At 40.2% G+C, this 19529-nt stretch overlaps 3 protein-coding genes across 3 annotated transcripts in view; 1 reads left to right on the forward strand and 2 right to left on the reverse strand.

Annotated features, from left to right (window-relative positions):
- Positions 1 to 19529, reverse strand: part of MMP26 (matrix metallopeptidase 26) — a 294924-nt gene that overhangs the window by 200065 nt on the left and 75330 nt on the right. The window lies entirely within an intron of this gene.
- LOC112606286 (olfactory receptor 51S1) lies at positions 2203 to 3278 on the forward strand. Its single transcript, XM_025356535.1, has one exon. The coding sequence runs from the start codon at positions 2273 to 2275 to the stop codon at positions 3242 to 3244; it is 972 nt and encodes a 323-aa protein (XP_025212320.1). The 5' UTR covers positions 2203 to 2272; the 3' UTR covers positions 3245 to 3278.
- Positions 15019 to 15951, reverse strand: LOC112606294 (olfactory receptor 51A7-like). The gene has a single exon (XM_025356541.1). The coding sequence runs from the start codon at positions 15949 to 15951 to the stop codon at positions 15019 to 15021; it is 933 nt and encodes a 310-aa protein (XP_025212326.1).

The following is a 19529-nucleotide window of genomic DNA, read 5'->3' on the forward strand; positions in this document are numbered from 1 at the left end:
GTGCTGTTATTATAATACATATACATACACATACAGACACATACATATATAATATATATAATTTACTCAACAATACAGTATTATAATTATCTTTTCATCCAATTCAAACCTATTAAGGAAATTTAGGGAAAATTAACTAAAATGTATATAGAGTCCTTCATATTTACCCATATATTGAGTATGTCCAGTGCTCTTCATTTCTTCCTAAAGATTCCACTTACCATCTGGTTTTATTTTTCAGCCAGAACTCTGTGTTAAATCCCCACCTAGTCTGCTGGTGGACACATTGCCCCAAAGAGGACCAGAACTTCAGGGTAGTGGAGCTGCTGGCCCTCCCTATTTCCTTGCCACCAAAATTGCCATGCTAACTGACAGAGCTCAAAATCACGGAAGCTGCCTCACGAGTGCAGGAACAAAGCTGTGGGATTTCCTTATCTGACCACTGATGATAGAGCTGGAGGCAGCGGAATGAAGCTGCCTTGCCAAAATGCCAGGCGCGTGGCTGTTATTTTCCAAAGTTCAGCAGTTTCAATAAACAAGCTTACATCTCTAATGGATTTCCAGAGTGCCAAAATGGAAGTTATTGACAGCTTGTCAGCTTTATACCTGCTTTGTAGGGGAGAGAATGTGTTAGCCTCCTCAATCCATCACACTGGAAATGAATGTCTATTTCTATTTATTTCTTTTTAAAAGTCTATGGGATTAAGTTTTTGTTGCATTTATCTTTCTTTTTTAGCTTGAAAGTTATATTTTATTTTAAACGTTAATGTAATGTTTCATAACATACGTATTTGGAATTTTTTAAATAAATGTTTAGGGTTAACTTGTATCTATATCATTACCCCGAAAACAAAACCTGGCAAGCTTTTTATTTTACTTTTCTTTAGGTGCCAATTTTCATTGTCTTTTTGTCCAGAATTTCAGTGCCAATCTTTCTGGGCATTTGGGCAGGGAAGAAGATATGACTATGGTGTGTGCCCAGTCTCTCTTGTTAAAATTATAAATAATATTTGGATATTACATGTGAGGAGAGGCTAATTCTCAGGTTTTTATTTTGGGAAATTGATTAATGGTGGTGCCAACAACTGACTTAGGGAACCAAGGAGTGTCTTATTGGTTTTGCTATTGACATAAATTCCTCTTCACTGTTTCCTGACTGATGACTCTGACAGAGGCATTAAGATGTGTCTGTTAAGATCTGCTTTGGATTATTTGAATTTAAATTGCATGGGATATCCAAGGTGAGATGAACCCTAGTAGGATCTGGGAATATATATTAGTAATTCATCAGTTTGTAGACTCGAGTTGATGTCATGAGAGTACATAAGACCACTTAAGAAAGAGGGCCAAGTAAAAATACCTCAAAAATATAAACACACACTTAGATAGAAGAAATAAGTTATAATGTTCAGCAGCCAAGTAGGGTGACTATAGTTAACAACAATGTATTTTATATTTCAAAATAGCTAGTAGACAGAACTTGAAATGTTCCAACATATAAAAATTATAATTACTCAAGGTGATGGATGTCCTAAATACCCTGACTTTATCATTTCACATTCTTTGCATGTAACAAAATACCACATGCACCCCCTTAAATATGTACAATTATTACATTTCAATAAAATAAAAATTTTAAATACCAATGTATAAATCATAGGGACATAGCAAGGTGAACTAAAAGGCTAAATTCTGAAAAGGCAAATTTTTGAAAAAATAAAAAGCAGATCCATAGTAGCCAAAGCTCATTAAGAAATAAATCAAGCTTAGAAAAAATGAATGCCCCTTAATTTAGAAATGAAGGAGTAACTGGGGACTTAGTAAGAACAGTTAAATTGCACCAAAATGTAAATATCTTAAGGTAGTCTAGATGTCAGACTGTCTGGGGTTGGGAAGAGAAAAAAATATGGATAAATAGACTCTCTCCTTAAGTGTTTTTCATAAAGGAAGGAAAGAAAATAGAATAACACTACAGGGAGAGACAAGGTCAAAAAGATTAGAAAAAATTTAGGAAAAGAAACAGAGCCACAGAGCTATGAGGACAGCTGTAGGAAAACCTCAAACACAAGGAATGAATGCTGCATATACTATTAGGATGGGTGTGTGCCTAGGGAGGAAATGTGTATTTGTGTATGTGTGTGTGTGTGTGTGCATGAGTCGGGGAGTGAAGATGCAGGCTATTTTGGAAAGTTTTATGCAAATTTGGCACACGATTAAGTAAACCTTTCTAATTATTTTTCAGGTTCCAGAGTTCAACGTGGAATTCTGAACTATGTCAACATTACTAACTCAGACAGCCCCCAATAGCAGCACTTCAATGGCCCCCACCTTCTTGCTTGTGGGCATGCCAGGCCTATCAGGTGTACCCTCCTGGTGGACGATGCCCCTCATTGCTGTCTACCTTCTCTCTGCACTGGGAAATGGTACCATCCTCTGGATCATTGCCCTGGAGCCTGCCCTGCACCGCCCAATGCACTTCTTCCTCTTCTTGCTTAGTGTGTCTGATATTGGCTTGGTTACCGCCCTGACGCCCACACTGCTGGGCCTTGCCCTTGCTGGTGTTCACACTGTCCCTGCCTCAGCCTGCCTTCTACAGATGTTTTTTGTCCATGTCTTCTCTGTCATGGAGTCCTCTGTCTTGCTTGCCATGTCCATTGATCGGGCACTGGCCATCTGCCGACCTCTCCACTACTCAGCTCTCCTCACCAATGGTGTAATTAGCAAAACCAGCGTGGCCATTGCTTTTAGATGCCTGGGTCTCCATCTGCCCCTGCCATTTCTGCTGGCCTGCATGCCCTACTGCCGCCCACAGGTCCTAACCCATTCTTATTGCTTGCATCCAGATGTGGCTCGTTTGGCCTGCCCAGGAGCTTGGGGTGCAGCCTATAGCCTATTTGTGGTTCTTTCAGTCATGGGTTTGGACCCCCTGCTGATTTTCTTTTCCTATGGCCTGATTGGCAAGGTGTTGCAAGGTGTGGAGTCCAGGGAAGATCGCTGGAAGGCTGGTCAAACCTGTGTTGCCCACCTTTCTGCCGTGCTCCTCTTCTATATTCCTATGATCCTCCTGGCACTGATTAGCCATCTTGAGCTGCCAATCACTCAGCATACCCATACTCTTCTCTCCTATGTCCATTTCCTTCTTCCTCCATTGATAAACCCTATTCTCTATAGTGTCAAGATGAAGGAGATTAGAGAAAGAATACTCAATAGGTTGCAGCCCAGGAAGATGGGTTGTGCTCAGTGAGGAGGATGCCCCTCCATGTTTGGTGGTACAGGGCTCCTGATACTAAAGTTTCTGTGAGAACTCAGTTCACCAAGCATGAAATGATCATTCACGTACTCATAAGTGCATATACATGGATGTGGCTTCCTATCCCTGGAAGTATGCCTGTGTATATTGATGAAAGCTTACAATCCCCAGATAATGAATGTGATCCACCCACTGGTACATTATATATCAATGACACAGGAAGGGCCAGAGTCCAGATCTTGTCACAACCATCCAAGTGTGTGCCTGTTGTTATTTTATTGTTGTTAATCCTGTCACTATATCTATATTTTAATACGGATAAATCTAGAAGAGTTAATCATCTACATAGCAAAGGAAAAATAAGACAGAAACATTTTTTTCAACTAGATAGAAGATCTTCCATTGGTATTGTACCTCCTTAAGAAGTAAGAATTCTGACCAATCCTTAGGAATTAGATAAATGAGGAAAATGCAAGTAAGTCTCTCATTTAGATTCTTCACACCAAGAGGTAGGTTATTTAACTCTGATCAGGCCAGGAAAAAAAAAGAGAGAATATAATTTTTTTAATTCTTCGTTTAGTTTTCAAAATGTTAGTATATTTTTTGAATATATATGTATATTGAATGTTCTCAACACAAAGAAATGAGAAATGTTTGAGACTATGAATATGCTAATTACCCCAATCTGATCACTATACATGACATGCATCAAAACATCACTATGAATATGCATAATTATTGTCAGTTAAAAATGAAATTTAATTTAATTTCTAAAATTTTTGCATATTTCAGAAAAAATAGAATAAATAAGAATAATTTTAAATTATATCTCCCAAACTTAACTATAATTATCTGTTTAGTGAGCACTTACAATGTTTTATATAAATGAAATCTTACAAGTGGCATTTGGAATTATTGGTCTCAATTCTTTACTTCCTAGTAGCAGCAGTATACATTCACACCCACATCAGGAGGAACAAAGTGGACGAATCGTATTTACCATCACTCTCACTTTAGACACATGATTTTCTCTGGCCACTGTGGTCCTCATGACTTGTTTTGGTCAATAGGATGTTAGTGGATGTGATAAAAGCAAGAGCTTCAGTGTGATTTTGCTGCAAGGTTTGATTTCTTGTACTAGGGTAGTGCTTCCCTATTAGGTACTTCCCCTTGAATCTGGTTTCCAGAAGGAGATACATGGTGCAAACCTGAGCCAAATTCAGAGCCTGGAGCCAGGCCCTGGTGCCTGAAGAACTGAAGCAAAGCCAGGAAGTCAAAGCAGCCCAAATGAAGAGGGTCTCTGACAAATAAGATAAATTTAAATGGGGATAAATTAGAGCCAGCTGCATAAATTTGCATAAATAAAGAGGAGCCAAATGTTAATAGCCACCACAATGGGGAAAATGCCTCCTGGGTATTTCAGACCTTCACTGCAGCCCCTCCCACTACAGGCTTGGAGGCCAAGGAGGGAAAAATGGTTTTGTGAGCCAGGCCCAGGGCCCTGTTGATCTATGCATCCTTGAGACATGGCATCCTGTGTCCCAGCCACTCCAGCTCCAGCCATTGCTAAAAGGAGCCAAGGTACAGCTTGGACTGTTCCTTCAGAGGGTGCAGGTCCCAAGTCATAGCAGCTTCCATGTAGTATTGGGCTGTGGGTATACAGAAGGCAAGAGTTTAGGTTTGGGAGCCTCTACCTAGATTGCAGAGGATGTATGGAAATGCCTGGATGTCCAGGCAGAAGTCTGCTGCAGGGTGGGTGTCCCAACCCAAATCTCATGCTGAATTGTAACTCCCAATGTGGAGAGAGGACCTGGTGGGAGATGATTAAATCATGCTTTTCTCATGATAGTGAGTAACTTCTCATGCTATCTGATGATTTAAAAGTGTGTGGTACTTCCCTCTTTACTCTCTGTCTCTCCTGTCACCATGCGAAGATGTGATTGCTTCCTCTTCACCTTCCACCATGATTGTAAGTTTCTTGAGGCCTCCACAGCCATGCCTCTTGTACAGTCTGTGGAACTGTGAGACAATTAAACATCTTTAATTTATAAACCACCCCAGTTTCAGATAATTCTTTATAGCAATGTAAGCTTGAACTAATATACCATGAGGATTTCAAATACTATTTTATAACCCATTAATTTAACCTAGTAAAAACTTAACACTCTTTGCCTAAACAAGCTAAAAGAAAACCAATAAAAACTGCACCTTAATTTTGTTTCCCCTGCATTTTAATATTTTTTTTCTATTTATGCCTTATTGTACTGCCTATGTCTTGAAAAGTTGATGTAGCTATTATTTTTTATTTATTTATTTTTAGACACGCTACTTGGCATAAGAGTAGTTTACACACCACAGTTATAGTGTTATAATATTCTATGTTTTTCTATGTACTCATTATTGCCAGTGAGTTTTGTATTACTACCTTGAAGTGATTATTGCTCATTAATGTCCTGTTCTTTCAGATTGAATAACTCCCTTTAGCATTTCTTTTTTTGTGTGTGTGTGACAGAGTTTTACTCTTGTTGCCCAGGCTGCAGTGCAATGGCATGATCTTGGCTCACTGCAACCTCCACCCTCAAGGTTCAAGTTATTCTCCTGCCTCAGCCTCCTGAGTGGCTGAGATTACAGGCATGCACCACCATGCATGGCTAATTTTTGTATTTTTAGTAGAGATGGGGTTTCTCCATATTGGTCAGGCTGGTCTCAAATTCCCAACCTCAGGTGATCCGCCCACCTCGGCCTCCCAAAGTGCTGGGATTACAGATGTGAGCCACCATGCCTGGCCTAGCATTTCTTATAGAACAGGTCTGGTGTTGAGGAAATCTCTCAACTTTTGTTTGACTAGGAAAGTCTTTATTTCTTCTTCATGTTTTAAGGATATTTTCACTGGATATATTATTCTTGGGTAAAACAACTCTTCCTTCAGCACTTTAATTATGTGATGTCACTCTCTCTTGGCCTGTAAGTTTCAAGTGAAAAGTCTGCTGTCAGATATATTGGTTTCTTTTCTCTTGCAGCTTTTAGGATCCTTTCATTATATTTGATTTTGGGGAATTTGATTATTAAATGCCTTGAGGTGTTATTTGGGGGCTTAAATTGATTTGGTATTCCCTAATCTTCTTGTACTTGTATATTGATATCTTTCTCTAGGTTTGGGAAGTTCTCTGTTATTCTTTAAATAAACTTTCTAACTATCTCTTTCTCTATCTCCTCTTTAAGACCAATAACTCTTAGAATTGCCCTTTGAGGCTATTTTCTGGATCCTGTAGGTATGCTTTGTTGTTTTTTATTCTTTTTTTTTTTTTTTTTTTTGGTCTCCTCTGACCATATATTTTCAAAGAACCTGTCTTCAGGCTCACTAATTCTTTCTTCTGCTTCATTAATTCTGTGATTAAAGGACTCTAATGCATTCTTCATTATGCCAATCACATTTTTCAGCCCCAGAATTTCTGCTTGATTCTTTGTAAATATTTCAATATCACTGTTAATTTTTTCTGATGTAATTCCAAGTTCCTTCTCTGTGTTATCTTGAATTTCTTTGAGTTTCCTCAACATAGCCATTTTGAATTCTATCTGGAAGGTCACATATCTCTGTTTCTCCAGGATTGGTCCCTGGTGCCTTATTTAGTTTATTTGGTGAGGTCATGTTTTCCTGTACAGTGTTCCTGCTAGTAAATGTTATTCACTGTCTGGTCATTCAAAAATTGTTTATTTATTGTCTTCATTGTCTGGGCTTGTTTGTACCTGTCCTTCTTGGGATGACTTTATAGATATCTCAAGGGACTTGGGTGTTGTGATCTAAGTTGTATCTACTTTAGGGGTAATCCCAAGCCCAGTAATGCTGTGCTTCTTCTAGACTCATAGAAGTACCGCCTTGATGGTCTTGGATAAAATATGGAATATTCTCTGGATTACCAGGCAGACTCTTATTCTCTTCCCCTACTTTATCCCAAACAAATGGAGTATCTCTGTGTTCTGAGCCACATGAATCTAAGGGTGGAGTAACACAAGCACCCCTGTGGCCACCACCAGTATGTCTGTGCTGGGTCAGACCTGAAGCCAGCACAGCACTGGGTCTCACCCAAAGCCTACTGTAACCACTTCCTGGCTACTGTCTTTGTTTGCTCTAGGCCCTGGGGCTCCACAATCTGTAGCTGGCAAAGCCAACCAGGCCTGTGTCCTTCTCTTCAGGAAAGTGAGATCCCCCAGGCCCCAGGTGGGTCCAGAGATGCTGTCCGGGATTTAGGCACTAGGGTCAAAAGCCTGAGAAGTCTACGTGGTGTTCTATTATACTGCAGCTGAGGGGCACTCACATCACAAGATATAGACCTTCCCACTCTCCCTCCACTTTCCAAAGGCAAAGGAACCTCATCCTGTAGCCACCTGCCACTACTGGCCATGCGGAATACTGCCAGAAAACCACAGATGTTCCCATAAGGCCCAAGGGCTCTTAAGTCAGCTTGTGGTGAATACTGCCTGGCCAGGGACTCACCCTTCAGGTCAGTGGGCTCCCCTCTGGCCCAGGGCAGGTCCAGAAACACCATCCAAGAGTCAAATCCTAGAATGGGGGATCCCAAGAACCCGCTTAGTGCTCTTCAGCCCTGTAGTTGTGCTGCTACCTAAGGTGCAAGAGAAAGTCCCCTTACTCTTCCCTCTGTTTTCCTCAAGCAGAAGGAGTCTCCCCATAGCCAGCACAGCTGGTAATGTGCTGAATCTCACCTGAAGTCAGCAAGTCTCAGAGGCTAACCCAAGGCTTTTGACATAGTACCTGGGTATTGCCGCTTGTTGTTCAGGGCCCAAGGGCTCTTCAGTTAGCAGGTGATAAGTGCTGCCAGGACTAGGTCCTTCCCTTCAAGGCAGCAGGTTCCCTTCTGGCCCAGGATGTGTCTAGAAATGCCATGTGGTAGCTAGGTTCTGGAACAAAGCCTCAGGACTCTGACTGGTGCTCTATTCTGCTACAGCTGAGCTGGCATGCAAGATGAAAGACGAACTCCTCCCACTTTTCTCCCTCCTCTCCTCAAGCAGAAGGAAGGCGTCTCTTTTGGTGCCATGAGCTATGCAGCCTGGGGTTAGGGGAGGCGTGATACCAGCACTCCCTTAGCAGCCTCAGTGTGTCTCGGTAGGTTGCACCCCTCTCTAGTCCACTGTCTCTGGACCAGTTCAGTCCTGGACCAACAGGACTCATCTCAGAGTTGCAATCCTTGTGGCCTAGACTGCCTTTCAAGTTTACTTAAAGACCCAGGTCACTTTGGTCTGTGGTGGTGAGGTTTACAGGAACTCCAGTTTTGACTGCTGGGATCGGCAATTCCCCACTGATTATGGCTGTTTTAAATGCTCCCTCCGTGGGTGAGCATCAGCTGAGTTTGGTCCAGTTTTGTTGTTGTTGTTTGTTGTTGTTTTCCTTCTCTAACAAGACAGCACTGAGTTTAATGCATCCGAATTTCATTTCTGATGTCAGTGTGTCTGCTCTCCCTCCCCTAGCACCCAGAGACACTCTCTGCACCACACTGTCATTGCCATTGCCTGGTGACAGGGGCAGTGCAGCATTGGTGATTCAAGATAAGTTTTTTTAATCTCTTCAGTGCCTTTTTCAGTGATATGAAACTAAAGCCAGTTATTATAAGGACTCATCAGTATTTTTTGTTTTTAAAAAGGTGTTTCTTGTGGGGAAAAGAAAGAGAGATCAGACTGTTACTGTGCCTATATAGAAAGTAGACATAAGAGACTCCATTTTGTTCTGTATTTGAGATGCTGTTAATCTGTGACCCTACCCACAACCATGTCCTTGCAAGAGACATGTGCTGTGGTGACTCAAGGTTTAATGGATTTGGGCTGTGCAGGGTGTTCTTTGTTAAACAAGTGCCTGAAGGCAGCTTGCTGGTTAAAAGTCATCATCACCATTCTCTTAGTCTCAAGTACCCGGGGACACATACACTGCCTAAGGTCGCAGGGACCTCTGCCTAGGAAAGCTAGGTATTGTCCAAGGTTTCTCCCCATGTGATAGTCTGAAATATGGCCACCTGGGAAGGGAAAGACCTAATCGTCCCCCAGCCTGACACCCATGAAGGGTCTGTGCTGAGGACTAGTATAAGAAGAAAGAAGGCCTCTTGGCAGTTGAGATAGAGAAAAGCATCTGTCTCCTGCCCATCCCTGGGCAATGGAACATCTCCGTGTAAAACCCAATTGTATGTTCTATGTACTGAGAAAGGAGAAAACCACCTTAGGGCTGAAGATGGGACGTGCTAGCAGCAACACTGCTCTTTATGCACTAAAAAGGTTTATGGAGATGTTTGCATATACGTATCAAGGCACAGCACTTTTCCTTAAACTTATTCATGTCACAGAGATCTTTATTCATATGTCTTACTGCTGACCTTCTCCCTGGGATGATCCTATTATCCTCCCACTTCCCTTGTTCTAAGATGGTAAAGATAATGATCAATAAATACTGAGGGAACTCAGAGACCAGTGCGGGTCCTCTGTATGCTGAGCGCTGGTCCCCTGGGCCCACTTTTCCTTTCTCTATACTTTGTCTCTGTGTCTCATTTCTTTTCTCAAGTCTCCTAACGAGAAATGCCCACAGGTGTGGAGGGGCAGGCCACCCCTTCATTTCTTATGTACAGATGTTAAATCGGTGTCCTTATGGTAGGGGGACAATTGGTGGAGCTTTCTATTCCTACATCTTTTTCTGTCCCTGCCCTCTGAATCTCAATGCCCAGGCTGGAGCACAGTGGCACGATCTTGGTTCACTGCAAGCTCCACCTCCTGGATCCACGCCATTCTCCTGCCTCAGCCTCCCGAGTAGCTGGGACTATAGGCACCTGCCACCACTCCCAGCTAATTTTTTGTGTTTTTAGTAGAGACGGGGTTTCACCATGTTAGCCAGGATGGTCTCCATCTCCTGACCTCGTGATCCGCCTGCCTCAGCCTCCCAAAGTGCTGGGATTACAGGTGTGAGCCACTGCACCCAGCTGCCTCCATGTGTTTATAACTGTTAAATTAGGATAGCAGAAAACTGTCTCTCTTTCACAGCAGAGCCTCAATTGTTCTTTCCTTGTTCCTGCTCTCTCCTGCACACTGGCCAAATCCATACCAATTCTGTCAGAACCTTCAGGTATATAGTGGTTTTTATTACTTTAATTACATAAAGTAAAATTATTTTACTTTAAGATAAAATTAGAACTATCTAGTTTTACTTAATTTTGGATTTTTCTAACAGTAAAAATGATTATCTTTCACATATTATTGATTATTTTTGTTTCCTCTCCCATGAATAGCCTATTCAAATAATCTTCATCCATTTTTCTATTGGGTTGTTTATATTTTATATATGAGTGGGTGGGTCACACCTGTAATCCCAACTCTTTGGAAAACTGAGGCAAGAGAATTGCTTAAGTACAGGAGTTTGAGACTGGCCTGGCCAAAATAAGAATATTCCATCTCTTCAAAATATTTAAAAAATAAATAGGCATTCATGGTGACAGGTGCTTATAGTCCCAGCTACTAGGGACTCTGAAGTGGGAGGTTCACTTGAGCCCAGGAGGTTGAGGCTGCAATGAGGCATGGTTTCACCACTGCACTCCCGCATGGACAACAGAACAAGACCTTGTCTCAAAAATAAATAAATGTTAGGTTGGTGCAAATGTAATTGCAGTTTTTGCCATTAAAAGTAACGACAAAACAGCAAGTACGTTTGCACCAACCTAATAAATAAACAAATAAATAAACAAACAAATAAATATTTCCAAAACATTTTTGTTTTATGCCTTTCCCAATCTGTTATTTGTCTTCAATCTTGTTTGCTGATCAACTCTCAAGCAAATACAGGTAGTATTATTTAAACAAATTTAAATTTAGTTTCCTTTATACTTTTTGTGTTTCATATATTGCTTTAAAAAAGAGGTCTTTGGCTGCACACGGTGGCTTACACCTGTAATCCCAGCACTTTGGGAGGCTGAGGCGGGCGGATCACAGGGTCAGGAGTTTGAGACCAGCCTGGCCAGTATGGTGAAACCCCCTCTCTACTAACAACACAAAAAAAAAACTAGTCGGGCATGGTGGTGCACGCCTGTAGTCTCAGCTACTTAGGAAGCTGAGGCAGGAGAATCGCTTGAACCCAGGAAGTGGAAGCTGCAGTGGGCAGAGATTGCACCACTGCACTCCAGCCTGGGTGACAGGGCAAGACTCCATCTAAAAAAAAAAAAAAACTTTGATTCCAGGCATTCAATGCACAATGTCTTATACTATTTTCTAAAATTGTTACAATGGTTTTTACTTCTAAATTTTTCTGTTAGAAGTTTAAATTTTTATTAATCAAGGTGGATATTTACTAATGGCAGAATTACCTGTTAAATACATTCCTTTTCCCACTGAAATAAAATACTATGCATATCATATTATAAATTATATGTATATATAATATTGTGTATATATATAATATACAATGTATATCTGTGTGTATATATAAGTATACACAGTGTACTAACACTCTTTTACTGTATACCGATCAAAAAATCTCAGGTGCTCACCACCACAGCATGTATTATAATGCTTGCTGGTCGTTAGGTTATGTAGGTATATGCATTTTGCTTTGAGGATCTTTTTATGAATGATGACATATCACTTATTTATTATAGCTTTATAGTGTGATTTACTTAATGTGAGATGTAAAACAAACCACATCTCGCAAAACAAATGAAAGCTTTGGATTTCTAGGAGGTGTTAAATTATGTTTACAGGTTAAATGTAAGAAAATAAACATTAGTGATAAGTTTTCACATGCAAGAGTATATGATAAGTGTTTCATTAACGGTTTTTTCCATTTTCAAATAAAATTATTTGCTTAAGTTAAATATATTTATATGTATTTTATAAATGTATGTCTTTTGTTCCTATCATAAGTAAAGCAGTTCTTATCTTACAGTAAAATGTCTGTATCATAATGTAGGAACATAGAGATATTCAATAAACGATGTAGAACTAATAAAAAAAGTAACTATATTTAAACTTTGTATGCATGATTAATCAGAAGAAAGAGCTTTACAGCTGGAAGTTTCTTTAATCTTCTCCCAACTCCACCTCATTTCATGGACAGAAAACTGCAACTTTGGCCTGTGGAAAGCACCTTTGAATGGTCCTTTATAAGTCAGTGGCAGGTATTGAACTGAAACCCAACTCCTCTGGCTGCCTCCATGTGTTTATTACTCTGCTAAATCAGGGTAGTAGAAAACTGTCTCTCTTTCACAGCAGAGCCTCAGTTGCTCTCTCCTTTTTCCTACTGTCTCCTATACACTGGCCAAATCCACACCAATTCTGTCAAAACCTTCAACTATATAGTGCTTGTTATTAATACCCCTGGCCAGTCTAGGGTCCTATTCTCCCTCTGCAAATCACATTAACTTGGCTGATAAGTTAAGGGGAAAAAAATTTCTTAACAGCACACAGAGGGGAGAGAGTATTAACAAGTACAGTTACAAATGTGACAGTGATACACAGAAGGTGGATAAAACTGCAGATCGGGAAAAGTTTTGCAAAAGCTAAATCTCTGGGTTGATCTACTTGTTAAACAAAGCTCTCCAGGATAGCAACCAGAATGTTATTCTGTATGTGTGTGTGTGTGTGTGTGTGTTTATACGTGTGTGTGTGTATGTGTGTGTCAAAAAGAGAGAAGAAGAGAGAGAGAGTGGGGGAGGGGGATATTGAGAATTCATAAGAGGGATCATAAGCTCAAATGTCTAGAGGAGCCAAGGAAATACTATAAGTTTATGAAACAAGTACATAGTCACACTGTCAGTAGTGGGATCTTTATTAACTAAGAGGCTAACGACTTCTCAGGGGTTGCCTACTGAATGTTGGAATGTTTCAATGGGGGAATATAGGTCTACTATTTCCATGTCTTTCCATACTTAAGATAATTTATGTGTATGTGTATATATATACAAAATCATCCAAACGCTGCCATGTCCAAACAAACCTGTCTGAAGACCATATTGAGATCTTAGAGCTTTTAAACACATTAACTTATTTAATCCCTGGAATGTATGGAGAAATAATTATGTTCTTAATTTAAAAGTACATATGAAATATATCATAATACATAGGAAGTAATTTTCTCAATACCGCAAAGCCAGGAAATGGCAGAGCTGAAACCAGAGGACCTGTTCCTGACTGAGTCCCTAGTTTTTCCATTCATTTGATCTCCTCCCTGGCAGGGCTGAGCTATCACGGTAAAGAATTTAGAGGACATGTAACTCTGATGGGGTTTATTTACTTCTCCTTCTGTGGGTTAGCTTCTAAATTCCTAAATTCTCAGCCTGGAGTTATACTATATCTTATTCTTTAGGAGTGATCCTGGACGCTGATGTACTAAATAAGGATCGCACAGTCCTAGTGACTCCTAAAGTTTCCTTGTTGACCCTTTCTCATTAGGAGATCATTGGAGCCCTTTGGTCTGGCTCCATTCACAATGCCTTAAAGTGAGAAGTGAGAGTAGGGAGGCTCAGGTATTAAAGTTATTGTTAATTGGGTGTCTGGTTGGCCACAGTGGTGCAGATTCTGTGCTGTCATTATTGATGAACAGTAATACGGGGCTCCCCTCAATTCAGAAGGCAGCATCAAAGGGAAGAATCCACATCTCATGAACCTCCTTATGTATCTGTAATGTTAACTTCTTACTGTGAGGCATGCAAAGGAGAGAGGGCTATCTTGAGCCTAGATGATGACTGCTCTGATGCACCCTAGAATTTTTACCCCAGAAAAACCTGAGGGACCTGGCTTCAGGATGCTACCTCTTTTTCTTTAGACTATTTTTTTTAGTTCAAATTGATATGTTAATAGATCTATCAAGCACATACCATTAACAGAGTACTTTGTTGTCAAGAGAGTTAAAGTTGAATAATTTGTAGCTCTTGTCCTGTGGAAATTTACAATATAGTTAGTGAGAGAGATATATGCATCATGGTGGAAATACATATGGGCCTGCAACCATTGAGCATCAAAGTTTCAACCCCTTATATTTACTATAAACATTGTCAAATGCCATGACCCTTCTATAACTTCCTCCCCAAATTGACTTCCACCAAAATTTGCTTCACCAAATGACATAGTCTCTGTGTTTCCCTTTCACATCACCCGAGAAAAGTTCCTTAAACACTAACTTACATGCCAGTCACCTGAGATCTTGCTACAATGCAGATTTCAGCTCAACAGGCTTGCAGCAGGACATGAGATTCTGCAGCAATTTTAACAACTTTCTAAGTAATGCTGTTACTGCCAGTCAGCAGACCACACTTTGAATAGCAAAGTAAAGAACATACTTAGACAAACTCAGACACTTTATAAAGAGTTTAATGTAAATCACAATGAAAATAAAATAAAAGGAGGTAAATATCAAGATGTTAAATAGTACCAGAATTTTGTAGGGCTCTCCCAGTCACAGTTCAGGGCTACTTTTCCTAACTTCTCATTAGAACATTTGCAAGAGTTTTGCTCTTCCTTCTTGTGTCTGAGAATTCATGTTATCAATCACCCAAAGAATAACAAAATAATTCATAACATGTTTATGAAATATAAGCCTCTTCTTTACCAAAAGTAGAAAAGCTGTGGTATATTAGATGTTCATTAGGGATTAGTTGATTGACCAATTAATTAATACATCTAATTGTAAAGCTATGAAGTAAATAGAACCATTTCCTATTTGAATGAAACACTTTCCTTCTCCTAAGAAAATGTATTGTGAAAAAAATAGAATTTCCACCTTTGCCCCATCATTTAGGCTTCAGAGCCAATTTTTCCAGGACCTTTACCCTAATCTGCCAAGTTTTTACACAATACACAATGGGATTCATCAAGGGTGGTACCAGCAAGAATGCACCTGCTCTCAGAATCGTAGCTAAAGGGGATTTATTCTTAGCAAAGCGATGCATGATAGCCAAGGTGATGATGGGCACATAGAAGATGAGTAGAGCACAGACATGAGACACACAGGTGTTAATTGCACCCCCACGGGATGCAATTCCCAACACAGTCTTCAGGATGAACACATAGGAAATAGCAATAAAAACACTGTCTGACATCATGCAGAGCACAACAAACAAACCATAGTAAAAGTTAGCCCTATTGTCAGAGCAGGCCAGCTTCATTACATCCTGGTGAAGGCAGTAGGAGTGGGATAAAAGGTGTCTATTACAGTATCTGAGTCTCTTTAAAGTAAAAGGAAGGGGTGGTACTAGGAGAATGCTTTTAATAGCAAACACTAGTCCAATTTGCAAAACCCTGACCCTGGTGAGAATAGAGCTATATCTTAGGGGGTTGCGAATGGCTATGAAGCGATCAAAGGACATGATTAGGAGGACTGAAGACTCCATGTCTGCGAATCCATGGATGAAGAATTCCTGGACAATGCATGCATCAACAGAAATCCCCCATGTTGTTGAACAAGAAGTTCTCAGCATAGTGGGTAGGGAGGAGAAAGACAGGCCCAGCTCGGACAGGGCTAGCATGGAGGGGAAATAGTACATGGGCTCTTGCAGGGAATGCTGTCTTCTGATAACAAATAGGATGGTGTAGTTGCCCAGCATGGCCATGAGGTACATAAGGCAGATGGGGATAGAGATCCCAATGTGTGCTTGCTCAAGTCCTGGTATCCCAATCAACAGGAATGTGGAGACTTCAACTTCTGAGGTGTGGAGCAGAAACATCACAGATAGGTCACTAGCTTATCTGCTCCAAGGCCTAAAGTAAGATGCACAATAGACAAAAATTTTTAATTGTATTTGCTGAATATATTTAAGTTCAGTTGTTGGTTAAATTAAATATACCTCAATCTTAGGTGTCAAGAAATAGCATAATATATATTTTCCTATGTAAAGAAAACAATGGAAAATATTTAAACAGGTTCATCACAGGATTCATTTAAAACTTTTATGTTATTTTTCTATCTTTAATCCCTGATATATTTCTGAATAATTTTCTAGCTAGAAAGAAAGTGCTTTGATACCCACTTTTTTTGAAATCCTCCCTTTTTGAGAGTTTTGCTTCAATTAACCTAAGTGGAATATGTTACAATCTACTGTCGTGTGTGTGGTCAATGGTCATGTACTCACACAAACCACAGATGCATGCTGTAGTAACAGCACTTAGGGGAGGCCTGAATCTTATCTTATTGATCTTGGTACATGACTGTGAAAATATATAGAATTGGTCTACGACAGAGGTTGGCGAACTGTAATGCAGTCAAACTCAGCCCATGGCCTGTTTTATACAACATGTGGGATTTTTCTATTTTTAAAGGATATTATTAAAATAAAAAACAAGAGAATAAAAAGCCTATGTGGTAGGGATGATAAGTTCCTGAAAATTACACATTGTAAAACGATTCACTTTTCGGGTATTCACAGAAAAAGATAGGCTCAAAACCTCAGAGCGATCTTCAAGTCTGGTAGCAAACACCGTTTGCCAGATCTTGACAGTAGCCTGAGGCAGGGCAGTGTGAGTAAGCACAGCACCTCAGTGACCGGAGGAGGAAGAGCTCCTCTGACCCAGCTCTCATGACTTAGATGGCTAGTGACAGCAAGAGACTACCTTAAGTGGTGCAGAGAGGATGGCCATGTGTGATCATTTGTCCTTTCATGGAACGTCTCCGAGCATGTCTTGGCAAGGGTAAAGAGGAGGTTGCATTCAGCTAGAAGAAACTAGAAAGTGGTGGATAGAAATAGAAAGTAGTGAAGGAAAGGGGAAATAGTAGCTATTCTATATGCTGCAAAAAAATTTTAAGGACCTTTGCCTCATGTTGACCTGAGTTAGGAGCTATGAGGCAGGCTTGGTGTTATATGTGACCAACGCTTCCTTGTTATGCATCCCATAACACAGATGCCATTTGTATGTGTTTAAAGTACTCGCCACCTTACAGTGCAATTGCTACTGGCCCTGCTCAGAATGGTCATAGCTCTTGTCTTTGTCTGTTCATGGATTCTTTTTTCCTATTGCACTTGGCTTCTCTGTGTCTACCCTTCAGATTGGTGACCAGTGCAGGTGACTGTCTCTGGAATTTGGGTTTGATACTGTTCATACTCCTAGTGTCAGCATTAGTGACACTTCGGGTAACTTTCCTTTCAAGAGCTGTAGAATAAAAAGCTCCAATGGTGTGGCTAACAGCCTGTCCTTGTCAGAGGAGCAGAATTCTGACAGAGAAAAAAGTGATAACACAACATCCCTCTCCCTTCAATGAATCCCCTCAAAATGGGCCTTTCCCAAGGTTTCATGCCTGAGGCCTTTGTTGACAAGCTTCCAACCTAACTCCGGTAACTCCATAAATGAGTCACTACTGGCAACATTGTTGTATTCAACTGTATTCATCATGTAAATACAAGTAAGTACCCCATGCTACATGAGGACACTAGTCTTTTCAGCCATAAACCTTGTCCAAAATGTAGCTTGATCTCTTAGGTTGAACATCCATGAAACATTTTTACCTCCATTCTTCTGAAAGATATAGGGTGGTCTACAAAACTACAGTGTTTTCATTGGAAAAGATAAAACCATCCTAAGGAAATTCAATTTCATTCACCAGAACACTTACCAGGCTTCTAGCTACCTAATTCCAGACCAAGAATGGGAAGCCTTCAGATCCTACCGCTGCTGCAGCTTCTCTGTTCCAGCACTCTGTTGGGAATCTGCACCTTTGTTTATATCCTCATACTCTTCGTTAGCAGAGGAATGTCCTCTTGAGAATTAATAGACACCTAGTCCCCTGGGAACAATGACTTTTGTTTTGATTTTGCTTTGATTTGTCTCATAAATGTCTTTCAATAATGAGCTCTCCTAAGTGAGCAGGCTCTGAATCACAGTGAAGGCTTTAACTGATGTGATCCTGTTTCCACACAGGTGCAGGATTTGGGGACAGTCACTCTAAGGCATTATCAAAGACAGCCCAAATCCAGCAATGGCTCTATCTAAGATTCAGTGTATACCTTAAAAGGCTCTACATAAGCCAGTCACAGAGGTCAGAGACAGGCAGACTTGAGGTGGAATCCTGCCCACAAATGTGTTCTGTTTGGTCATCACAATGTCTAAATAGATTTTTAATGTGATGGCTTTAGGTAGGTGACAAGCTCTCTAATTTATCATAGGCTCCCTCTTTCTGCATTGTCTTATATCTAGCCCTGTAACATTTATTGGTCCTCAAAGGCACTTAATCTCACAAAACAAAAAGTAATACCCAGGGTTACAACATGCTTAATAACTCAGACCCTCACATTCAGAAGAGAAATTGTTCAGCCCACTACCTTTGAAAATTAGAAATAAATAAATTGTATAATTCTGCTGGTATGTTGTGCAGGGGCATATGATTTTCAGATAAAGAAAACAGAACATAAGATTTAGTAAAATACTATTGGCCTGAAACAAAGTATATCAGATAAATGAACCAACTTAGACAGCCAACAATGATGACTTCATCTTCAGGTTAATACAAGAGGTGATGTGATGGAGTTGGGGGCTGTAGTCATCAGTTAGGGCAGGCAGAAAATTGGAGAAAAGAATCCAGTAAACTAGCAGACTGATACTATAACATGGGCCTAGTTGCTTAACACCTCTGAAGATTTACTCATTTGTAGAGCTTTGATAAAGCTGTGAACCCTACTTAAGGTCAGAATTTTCTGGTATTTAGTAGCCTTTTACTACAAAATCATGCCAGTAGAAATATAGTCAGGATTATGATACCTAATGTTCTGCCTTCAGGAAAATATCAGTCCTAGTTAAACACTGTATTATTTTCCTAAAGCCTTAGGTCCCCTAGACTCAAGGCTTCACTAGACTTGGGCAGATGCAGCCCTGGCACTCCAGGGCAGGAGGGTGACTGAAACCAGATTTGTTAGGCCCTGAATACATTTAGAACTGGTTGCTGAGGATGACAGACAAAAGCGATACAGAATATCCTCTGAAATGGTCCTCTTTATTATTACTGGACCAGAACAAAATAACCATGAAGGCCTACACTAATTCTAGCCAATATATCCAGCCTAGGTTTCTCAACTTATTGCCCTGGCATTTGTAAAGGAAAAATTGCAGCTGTTATGAAAATATAATGAATGCCTAGAAAAGGGGGCACATAAGTGTCGAACCAAGAGAGCATTGCAGACCTAGTTAGATTATCCTAACTAGAGAAGATAATCCTAAAGGATTCTGTTCATTCAAACTTTAATTTTTATTCAAACCTCCACCCATTAGGAAAACACGTTTTCTGATATTAAAAAAAAAAAATCTCCCCCCGCTTTCT

The sequence above is a fragment of the Theropithecus gelada genome, chromosome 14, assembly GCF_003255815.1.
Source record: "Theropithecus gelada isolate Dixy chromosome 14, Tgel_1.0, whole genome shotgun sequence".
Classification (NCBI taxonomy): Eukaryota; Metazoa; Chordata; class Mammalia; order Primates; family Cercopithecidae; genus Theropithecus; species Theropithecus gelada.

What these genes read in the sequence shown, in the direction of transcription:
- LOC112606286 (XM_025356535.1), top strand. Translation starts at nt 2,273, where the DNA reads ATGTCAACATTACTAACTCAGACAGCCCCCAATAGCAGCACTTCAATG.
- LOC112606294 (XM_025356541.1), bottom strand. Translation starts at nt 15,951, where the DNA reads ATGTTTCTGCTCCACACCTCAGAAGTTGAAGTCTCCACATTCCTGTTG.